The 11396-nt window shown below is 39.6% G+C and overlaps 2 protein-coding genes across 2 annotated transcripts in view; one reads left to right on the top strand and one right to left on the bottom strand.

The window, feature by feature from the left end:
* The window catches only part of LOC107669276 (uncharacterized protein KIAA2026-like), a 68828-nt gene extending 59253 nt beyond the window's left edge, over positions 1 to 9575 (top strand). The window contains exons 17-23 of the mRNA XM_016461453.1: positions 1066 to 1130; positions 2566 to 2652; positions 3015 to 3130; positions 3543 to 3739; positions 4081 to 5471; positions 6757 to 7861; positions 7961 to 9575. Coding sequence (XP_016316939.1) covers positions 1066 to 1130; positions 2566 to 2652; positions 3015 to 3130; positions 3543 to 3739; positions 4081 to 5471; positions 6757 to 7861; positions 7961 to 9048 — 4049 coding nt within the window. The 3' untranslated portion in view covers positions 9049 to 9575. The remainder of the gene's footprint in view (positions 1 to 1065; positions 1131 to 2565; positions 2653 to 3014; positions 3131 to 3542; positions 3740 to 4080; positions 5472 to 6756; positions 7862 to 7960) is intronic.
* Positions 9576 to 10397: 822 nt separating this feature from the next.
* LOC107669278 (melanoma antigen recognized by T-cells 1-like) overlaps positions 10398 to 11396 on the bottom strand; it is a 4106-nt gene continuing 3107 nt past the window's right edge. The window contains exon 4 of the mRNA XM_016461455.1: positions 10398 to 10742. Coding sequence (XP_016316941.1) covers positions 10674 to 10742 — 69 coding nt within the window. The 3' untranslated portion in view covers positions 10398 to 10673. The remainder of the gene's footprint in view (positions 10743 to 11396) is intronic.

Genomic DNA, 11396 nt, shown 5'->3' with positions numbered 1-11396 from the left:
ACTCACTCACACACACACACACACACACACTCACTCACACACACAAACACACTCACACAAATACTCACACACACACACAAACACTCACATGCACACAGACACGCGCACTCACACGCACACACTCACACACACACACTCACTCACACACACACACACTCACACAGACACACGCACACACTTACACACACACTCACACAGACACACACACGCACACACACACACACACACACACACTCACTTACACTCACACACACACACACACTCACACACACTCACACAAACGCACACACACACGCAGACACACGCACACACAAACATGCACACACACACACACACACTCACTCGCGCACACACACACACTCACACAGACACACACACGCACACACGCACACACACACACACACACGCAGACACACGCACACACAAACATGCACACACACACACTCTCACACTCACGCGCACACACAAACACGCACACACACACAAACACACACACACACATATATATATAAACCAATATATGAAGTTTATATTTTATAACTTTTTTGCTTTGTTATTTATTGTATTTATACCAATGTATTTTTAATGTAATTTTTAATTTTATTTACACTTAATTTTTAATTATGCATTTTATTTATAAATGCATTTATGCATTTTATTTACAAAAGACTGCCTTTAAGCCGAATGCCTTAATATTATCAGCTGAAATGCATTGTAAGTCTTGAGTGTTTGTGTTTTGTAGCATCTCAAATATTTCACTTTTTTCTTTTATTCTTTTCTTTCAATATTTCATTTAAATCTAACATGTTAAAATTTTTAAATTACAAAATGTTAGACTACAATCAATAATCAAGGATGGGAAATTATTTTTTAAAAACGCTGTTTTTAGAATACGTCACAATACGTCTATTAGTGAAATAACCTTGAATTCATGCCGACTTTATGAAAACGATATGTTTGTTTACAGGTGTCCAGTCCTCACACATTTATTGTTTGCATATACCCGATTTTATTCTGAATGATCAGATGTCATGTGCTTTTGCTCTCGTGTTTCTCCGTCTCCAGGAAAGAGGTTTGATGGGAAGGCGAGGTTAGGATCTGCTCTGCCGGCAGCTGAACCCACATTTCAGGTCAGATGAAGACTTCATTACCTGCAAAACAAAAAAACACTCTGTGCATCGCAAATAATGCGGCCCTTACGATTAAAAAAGCTCACAATGTTCTTCATTTGAGAGTCAGTTTGGATAAAAGCGTCTGCTAAACCAGTTAAAGTTAATGCAAGTCGTGTGTGAAATGCAAAACATTATAAAGCATTTAAAAGATGGAGATCAACAAAAAGCAAATGTCAACTTTGTGAAATGTCAACTTAAAACTACACTAATGCAAGCTTTTTTTGTTTAATTTCGAGTTTGAATATGTAAAAAAAATAGATTCTTGCCTTCATGGTAAACCTACTGCAGGCTTTCTTCTTAATATCAGTGATATTTATGTTTCTTTTATAATATTATAATTTAATATTATAATATCACTTATAATATTATAAAAAAATATATATTTTTTTTTACACTTCATTCATTATTATTTATTGTATTTGTAATTAGTTATTTTATTTATACTTCAGTTATTATTATTGATTTTATTTGTATTGCTTACACTTCATTATTTTATTTTAAATTTTTAAATTTACATTATTTTATTTACATTTTTTTTATTTATTTGTAACTATTTTATTTCCATGCTATTTATTATATTTTATGCTTCATTTACTATTTTTCTTTTATTATTATTTGCACTTTGTTATTGTTGATTTTAATTTAGAATACTAGTACAACATTCTTACACGAGCTAATTGCAATAATTAAATAAGTGAATGGAATTCCTTGTAATAAACTCATCAGACACTTTCTCTCACCACTTTCAATATTAGGTTGGTTAGTTTTGCTTTCAAAATTCTCTCATTTGAAAATCCTTTTTATTGATCTCAGTCTTATTTTCAAACGATTAAGCATTTGTGCTTTGCATTTCACAGATGATTGCATTTACTTTTACTCGTTTAGCAGATGCTTTTATAAGTAAATAAGTACATTTATTTTAAATGAATAAATTAAATTTATGAAATTAAATTTGTTCCAGACGTCAATAGAGAGCCAGGAGTCCCATAATGCATCTGGAAACATGTCGCCTGAGATTTGTTCACTAGACCTTCACTAGAGGGCAGCATTTGATATAATTTATTATAATGTCTGAATAATTAAAACCACACTCATTTAAACATATAATCAACTCAACTTAACACATTTAAGTTGAACCAAAGTGCTTTACAGTATAAATTCAGTTATTGCAATGCATGCAATTAAAAACGGATATATATAATTAAACGTTTTTTAACCCTTATTTCTTTCAATCAACTCAGCCTCAACAGATTTAAGTTGAACCAAAGTGCTTTACAGTATAAATTCAATTATTGCAATGCATGCAATTAAAAACGAATATATATAATTAAACGTTTTTTAAACCCTTATTTCTTTCTCCCATCTCTCCTTGCTTTCTTTCTTGCTTTTGTAGTTGGTTTGCTCCAGTCTGGATGATCTCAGAGTCCTAATCAGTAAAATAGAAGATCAACTAGATGAACTGGACGGCAAAAAGAGATCTGTTAGTAAGAGAGGGAACACAAACACATGCATTTACTATTGAACAAACTAATTTATATGACAGTATTTTACCTTTGACTTATGTTGTGCACATGCAATTGATGCAACTAAATAAAAACCATTTATTTTTGGTTGCATAAATAATTTCAATGCATTTAATGCATATCCTGAACTGTGCGGATATTATCACTTTATTGAACCAAGATTAGCATTTTAATGTGAAATAAACAAATTCAGTGTGACCTAACATGTTTGCATGCATGCAAGCATGATATGAATTTGATGAGTATGAGTTAGTGTTTGATGCATGGCAGCGTTAAAGACTGATGTGTATGTGATGTGTGTCTTTGTGCCATATTTCAGGGACGATGGCCCCATAAAAGAGCCGCCGTGAAAGAGTTGCACATCACACTTATAAGGCTGCTTAATGAGCTGTTACCATGGGAACCCAAACTCGTCAAGGCCTTCCAGAGGAACAGGTAAAGGAGTAAACATGAACCTCCTTGGTGCTTTAATTTAATTTAAAAAGGGAATGTTTGAAAGCGAAATCATTTTACCTTGTTGCACTGAAACCACATGCTGAATATAGATGGGGAAATCTTAAATCTGTGCAATAATATTTTTCCCCTTTGAGAATCTTGACATTATGGTTTTTCAGACTTCTGCATTTCAGTATTGTTTTTGATCAAAGAAAGGTTTTCTCAAGCGATCTGGGAGGTGAATTTGAATTATATCCAAGAAAGAGCTTTCCATTGTAATGCGCAGTAACTGATACACCTCGCTGCATTCAACAGGCACCTAGATGTTTTCGTTTTTTTCTTTTCTACCTTGAGGCGATGTTTTCCTGGCAACAGGGCTTTGTGAATTCATCCCTGTCCTTGTCCTCAACAGAGCGCGCTTGAAAAAGGAGTGTGACGAATTAAAAAAACACCCTGAATATGAGAACTTTATCAGGGAGCAGATGGATACAGAAGGTACTGGGGAAGTTGCATGCAAAGATGAATTGTTGTCCGCAGAGACAACAAACAAACTGGAAGAGAGTGAAGTCAAAATGGGCAAAACTATGAAGGAAGATTCTGAGACAACAGGTGAGTCTGATTAACATTTGAAACGCCTAATTTTACCAAATGCATGGCCTTTATATAAGTTCTTGGCAATGCAAAGAGAAGCAAAACAATACAGGCCCTAAAGGATTGTTGAATTTCTAATGCATAACTAACCAAACAGTATGAAAGTATTTGTGATAGAAAGTGCCCGATTAATTTATTACAAGGAAGTGTTTCAAATATTCTTGCTTTTGTTGTTTAAGCAGCACTTTGTTTCAGTTCATCAACTTCTGTTTTCCATTTTCCAAATTCAAAGACATTTATGCATTCAGTACATTTTTGTGATGTTTGTTTTGACTGATGCATGCTGCCCTCTTTTGCAGAGAATGTAAATCACGAATCAAGATGCCTAGTTGACAGACCTGATGTTGTCATGTATTCGTCAGAGTCTGGACCCTTTACACGCAGTTCAAAGCGGCACCAAACTGGTGCAATCAGTGAGGAACTGAGTCCATGCAAGAGAGGCAAAATGGACCCAGAGAGCTCTTTGACATCTGACTTTAATGTGGAAGTTGCATCCAGAGAAGCTTCACAAGCTTCAGTGTTGCCTGAGCCTTTAAGTAGCTTTCAGGGGACTTGCAAACCCATCCAGGCTTTGCTGGCTAAGAGTGTTGGAAACAAAGTGACCTTAATAAGTCATCCGAAGGCTGCAATGATGGCTCAGGTTCTGCGGGATCATAACAAAACAGCATCTGTAACTCTGCCACCTGTCCAATTATCAACTACCTGTGCATCTACGCAACACTCTGAACCTGTCTCTACAGAGACAATAACTACGACATCTGCGACCGAAAGCAATGGACAGGTGGTGTACAAGACGGCAGGAGGCGTGGGGCTTCTCAGGCAAGGAAGCACTTCTGTAAACTTTTCAGTGCAATCAATGTCAAATCAAAAATCAGGGGCGAAGGCGATGCAGCAAGTTGTTATCCTGCCTTCAAATCTACTGATTCAAAGCACTGGGAATAAGGCAGCCCAGACCTCTGTATCTATCCCTAAGACTACAACGTACATGTCCAATGTTTCAGGGTTCACTATACCGGAAAACAAGGTTCCTGTCCAGCCGGTGGCACCTTTGAAAGATACCAGCACTGTAAGAACACCATCTGCTCTAGTTACTCCCAGTTTAAGGAACATAACGACTGTTGGTGTGCCTAAAAAGACTACTGAACCAAAGGTGGCCCTGAACAAATCAGCCAGCAGTGGTCTGACCAAATCTGATGCTAAACAGGAGCTCAGGACAGTGTGTATTAGAGACTCTCAGTCCATCCTTGTCACTACTAGAGGAGGCAACACAGGAGTGGTGAAGGTTCAGAAATCAGAAAGTGGAACGGGGGCTTTGCCACCCAGCCCAGTTTTTAACATCTCGCCCCAACTTCATGCCTTTCTGGTGTCAAAGTCTTCCACGTCTAATACACAAGCTGTTTCGGCCACCATTGCTGCTAAATCTCTACCTGGAGTCACTCCTCCGTCTACTTTTGTGGCAGGAACTGTCACTCCTTTAACCTTAAATCAGATTTCCAATAACGGCACTACAGGCAAAACAACAATCCCTGGTAAATCCGCACTCCTGGCTACAAGCAAAGGCAGTGATAATTTCCTAATAAATGCGAAAGATTGCGCTCAGCAGAATACGGTCTCTAAATGTGGAACGAAGCCCCCACAAAAAAGGGCTCCACCAGGAAGCACAACTCCAGACCAATCGACTTTCCAAAAGGTTTTTCTGGTCACACAAACAAATGTGGAATGGGAACGGCATAAAACTAGATAACATTTACATTCATTTATTTAACAGATGCTTTTGTCCAAAGAGATGTTCAAGTGTGATAGCACTTAATTTGATGACTTGGGTTTAGTTTTTAATTCTACAGGCTGATAGTACTAATAGTTTTGCAGTATTTCAGTGAATTATCTTGACGGAAAGATTGAGATATTTCTGATCCTTTGGTCTGTTCATCAGAACAGCAGATTAACACACACACACACATATATATATATATACACACACACACACACACACACACACACATTCCAGTCGTTTGTAATCCTCACATCACGACTAATGCTGCAAACTAAAGCCTTTCTGCTCTGCAGCAGGTCACATGCTTGCTTTACCCCCTGTGGAATTCTGGGTAACAAGAGCTTGGTTAAACATTCTTTGAAACCAAATGTGGCAGAGAGAAAAAACTTAGGTTAATTCATTGTGGATGGGATAAAAAGACTAATATCTACTGATTCAAAGCACTGGGAATAAGGCAGCCCAGACCTCTGTATCTATCCCTAAGACTACAACGTACATGTCCAATGTTTCAGGGTTCACTATACCGGAAAACAAGGTTCCTGTCCAGCCGGTGGCACCTTTGAAAGATACCAGCACTGTAAGAACACCATCTGCTCTAGTTACTCCCAGTTTAAGGAACATAACGACTGTTGGTGTGCCTAAAAAGACTACTGAACCAAAGGTGGCCCTGAACAAATCAGCCAGCAGTGGTGTGACCAAATCTGATGCTAAACAGGAGCTCAGGACAGTGTGTATTAGAGACTCTCAGTCCATCCTTGTCACTACTAGAGGAGGCAACACAGGAGTGGTGAAGGTTCAGAAATCAGAAAGTGGAACGGGGGCTTTGCCACCCAGCCCAGTTTTTAACATCTCGCCCCAACTTCATGCCTTTCTGGTGTCAAAGTCTTCCACGTCTAATACACAAGCTGTTTCGGCCACCATTGCTGCTAAATCTCTACCTGGAGTCACTCCTCCGTCTACTTTTGTGGCAGGAACTGTCACTCCTTTAACCTTAAATCAGATTTCCAATAACGGCACTACAGGCAAAACAACAATCCCTGGTAAATCCGCACTCCTGGCTACAAGCAAAGGCAGTGATAATTTCCTAATAAATGCGAAAGATTGCGCTCAGCAGAATACGGTCTCTAAATGTGGAACGAAGCCCCCACAAAAAAGGGCTCCACCAGGAAGCACAACTCCAGACCAATCGACTTTCCAAAAGGTTTTTCTGGTCACACCTTCACCAAATATCCCTTCAAAGGTCACTACTACTACAGCAACCTGTACCGTTCCAGGATCTCGGGTCATGTTCATAAGCAACTCAGCACTTACCATTCCAAAAGAGACGTCAACTTCAGAAGTTAACATTTCCTCTACTAGTACACCAGCATTGAAAGTAGTTCCCAACTTGGGGATCTTATCCTGCACTTCTTCAGGTACAAGCATCCAGAGCATCGGTGTCCCAGGGTTAACATCAAGAATACTTGGCACAAACAAGAAACCTGAAGCCTCAATGAAAACTACACCTGTGATCGTCTCCAGAGTACCTGCAACATCAACCACAAGTGGAATACAGATTGGTCCAAAAAGCTGTTTGGTTGCAAGCAGAAGTCTGTCAGGGAATACCGAAAGTGCTTCGAAAGTACCTCGGACTGTTGACGGCAAAACGCTCACGTTTTCAACTCTAGGCACTGGCCACATGGCTTCCTCTGCACTTTTGTCAGTTGTGAAACCAGATGTACCTCCATCAGTTTCAGCGTTAAATGCTCTTCACTGTAAAACAGGGTTATCGGCTGTCAGCTCTACTTCAAATACATCTTCCTCTTATTCAGGAAACCTAATTAACAAACACACTACGTTACCAATTAATGTGACTGCTAACAAGCCAGTGATCACATCCCTTTGCACTTCACACTCACTGATCAAAACAACAGCCAATACTTCCGCTTCTGCAGTATCCAGTACTTTTGCATTGAGTTGCAGCTCCACTTTAACTCCTCCGGTGGTCATGTCCTCTGGGATCCAACCTCTGACCTCTACCACCAAGAGTGTTCAGGAGAAAATCGTGATCAACACCACTGCCCCACTTGCCCCTGGAACTCAGCTCCTGATCAATAACACCAGATTTGTTGTACCTTCTCAAGGCCTTGCACCTGGCAGCCATGTTCTGCTTATCTCCAACTCTTGTCCTGGAGGAATGCAAGGGTTAAGTCCTGCTGGTCCTCAAAGATTGCAAGCGCCAAGCCCTGCTGGTCCTCAGAGATTGCAAGCGCCAAGCCCTGGTGGTCCTCAGAGATTGCAAGCGCCAAGTGCTGCTGGTCCTCAAAGTTTGCTAGGATCAAATCCTGTTGGTTCTCAAAGATTGCAAGGTCCAAGTTCTGCTGGTCCTCAAAGATGGCAAAGGCCAAGTCCAGCTACTCCTGGAGGATTGCAAGGGCCAAGTTCTGCTACTCCTGGAGGATTGCAAGGGCCAAGACCTGCTGGTCCTCAAAGATTGCAAGGGCCAAGTCCTTCTGGTCCTCAAAGATTGCAAGGGTCAAATCCAGCTAGTCCTAAAAGATTGCAAGGGCCAAATCCTACTGGTCGTCGAGGATTGCAAGGGCCAAGTCTTGCCAGTCCTGGAGGATTGCAAGTCCCAAGTCCTGCTTCCACTGTTTCTAGAGGTCCAAACACTTCAGTTACTCACACGGTTCCTTCAGTTGTACAAGGTGTGAGATTGGTAACACCGGTCAGGCTACCCTTGGCAAAAGTTGGACCTTCTGATCAACTCCGTCAGCAACTGAGCACCAGAACTCCATTGAATGTGTCTGGTCCTACTGCTCTCTCACAAGTAGCACAAGCTCTGCGTCCTGGTGTATCTTCAGACATTGTGAGACTTCCTATCTTTCAAACCTCCAACGTTTCAATTACAGCATCACAAGGTACGACCGGGTGTCCCAAAGAAACCTCTCTTTCCCAAGGAGGTTTACTAAGCACAACTTCTCCAGTGCTCTTGCCAGGAAGACTATCCCAAAACCAAGTGGCACCAGTCGTACCACCAGCAAAAGCTGTGATTCCAAGGCATTTGCCTATGGTACCACACATGAGCAGCACAATATCACGGATGCAGAAACTTCCGGTTGCAATGGTTCCACCAATCGGTGGTGCAAACAATGCCAATCCAGACACTCTCATTGCAACCGCTCCTCCATCTATGAGCACGGTCATAATGACACCTTGTCCACCTATCAGAGCCGTGCAACCTGGGACAATCGGAAAGCCTGTTATTTTACCCCAGCTATCGCAAGGTCAAAGCACGGTTCCTGTACAAGTTCCCACTCCTGCTAAACTGTTGTTGAGCCCAGATGGTGCTGTCTTAAATATCATTCAAGCCTCAGCCTCAAGCTTGCAAGTATTGGCAAAGCCAATGGCCGCTCAATTGGTCAGTTCCTCCTTGAGTAGCGTTACTGTACCTATTTTAAACACAAGTGATCCACTGAGAAAACCAGATACCTTGGGGAGACCCAATCACTGAAATGGTTCTGGAGGTTGTCTTGTTTTCCTGTTGTGATCACAGAGGACAGTCTGTTTAGTGTTTTGGGCTTTGTTGAAAACAAGTGGGCTTCCTTTGGTTCCATTTCCTCCCCGTGTTGATAGGCTGAATACTCAATACCTAAATTAATATTTTGTGCATTTTGCTCTTTATAATACATATTGAGGGGAAATCGGTTATCCTTAGTTAAAAAAAATGGTTTCGCAAAGAGAAATTTGGAGATTTCAAATGGCCAGTAATGTATATAACAGTGTTTGGCTGACTCTTTTCTACTCCATTTGTATGCAAAGGTTTGAATGTTTTGTAGCATTTTCCATTAAAATGATTAATATTATTCTGTAGAACAGTCTTCAGTCTATTTAAGAGTATGTCTGGCTGATCTCAAGCCTGCGTTAGTGCATTCAGGCATAGGTTGAGTATTATCAGACATCATCTGATAACAGTTTGATTTTGTGTTTCATCTATATTCATGAAAATAAACTTGGCATATTTATGACTGAAGTAAAACATTGGTGTACTGTGCTTGTCTTGAGTTTGTTAAACATGTTATATCAAGAGATTCCCAAACATTTTTGTCAGCTGAGTCCGACTATTTCCTGAGATTTTATGATATAATTTAACAGCACATTACATGCAGTGACGCCGTTCACTGCATAAGAAGCTCGGCATCTCTTCATAGAAACTTAGTTTGCCTCATATAGTTGAGATTTCCAGCATCAGGAATCTGAAGCTCAACGAATATGTGAACAAGTTTCATTATGCTTGTTCACTTTTACAGTCATACATTTGGAAAAGAACTGCAGACATCCCTGCTGAAAAAAAACAATAGAAACCATCACAGAATTTGTAATGGTTTTACTGGTTATAATGGGACTTGTATTGGTTTTAATGGAAACTGTAATGGTGCCGGTGGGTTTCTACTGGTTCTATTGGTGACTTGTTAAAACCAATAAATCCTAATGGAATATGTACCAAAACACACTAAAGAAAAACATTTTTAATGGTTAAAATTTGATGGTTTGTAATGGGATTTGTAGAAGAAACCCAAATTTATGTGATGGTTTCTATTGAATTTTTCAGCAGGGATATGATTGATAAAGATAAATGATTAAAATAAAATCATCAGTAACAGGTCAGAAGAAAATACTTTGAACAGAAATAAACAACTAATGTGAAATCTCCATCTACCCTACTGATGCTTCACACTTAAAACTGCATCTGTAACTGAGAGCATCTTACCAGTTTTAGGTGCAAATGACATTTTCTTTTTAAATACTTTGAATTAAACACACTTTTTTGGATTAAATGAATATTAAACTTTATTAGCCTCAAGTCTGATGAATGGCATTGTGTTTAAAAGGCACAGCAGTGTTATGTTATAGTCCACACGCTTTGGTAGTTGGTCCTGGAGAGTTCAGCTCGAACCCTAATCAAACACCTGAAGAAGCTCATCAAGGTCCAAGGATTAATAGAAAGCTACAGGCAAGTGAGACTTAATCAAGACTGGAGCACTGTGGCCACTCCTGCCGTATACTGTCACTTGTACTGTGTGATCGTTCATCCCACAAACATTACAGAAATCCACAGATTTTCCTTAAGTTTGTGACTCATGGTGAGTAAGCAGGAGGTGAAGGTCTGGAGGCGATCTTCTCGTAGGCCGGAGGAGCGTTAGGAATCTAGAGGAGAGGAGAAATGCTGCTTTAAACACATCTGATGTGAGGAAACAAATGTGGAATGGGAACGGCATAAAACTAGATAACATTTACATTCATTTATTTAACAGATGCTTTTGTCCAAAGAGATGTTCAAGTGTGATAGCACTTAATTTGATGACTTGGGTTTAGTTTTTAATTCTACAGGCTGATAGTACTAATAGTTTTGCAGTATTTCAGTGAATTATCTTGAACGGAAAGATTGAGATATTTCTGATCCTTTGGTCTGTTCATCAGAACAGCAGATTAACACACACACACACATATATATATATATACACACACACACACACACACACACACACATTCCAGTCGTTTGTAATCCTCACATCAGGACTAATGCTGCAAACTAAAGCCTTTCTGCTCTGCAGCAGGTCACATGCTTGCTTTACCCCCTGTGGAATTCTGGGTAACAAGAGCTTGGTTAAACATTCTTTGAAACCAAATGTGGCAGAGAGAAAAAACTTAGGTTAATTCATTGTGGATGGGATAAAAAGACTAATAAAATAAAGTTTTCAAGTGCATATATAAAATTATTTTCAAATACAAATGTTTATATGTGACCCTGCAGCACAAAAGCAGTCATAAGTAGCACAGGTATATTTGTAGCAATAGCCA

The sequence above is a fragment of the Sinocyclocheilus anshuiensis genome, unplaced genomic scaffold (assembly GCF_001515605.1).
Source record: "Sinocyclocheilus anshuiensis isolate Anshui unplaced genomic scaffold, SAMN03320099.WGS_v1.1 scaffold320, whole genome shotgun sequence".
NCBI lineage: Eukaryota > Metazoa > Chordata > Actinopteri > Cypriniformes > Cyprinidae > Sinocyclocheilus > Sinocyclocheilus anshuiensis.
This window is presented reverse-complemented; position numbering and strand designations above follow the sequence as displayed.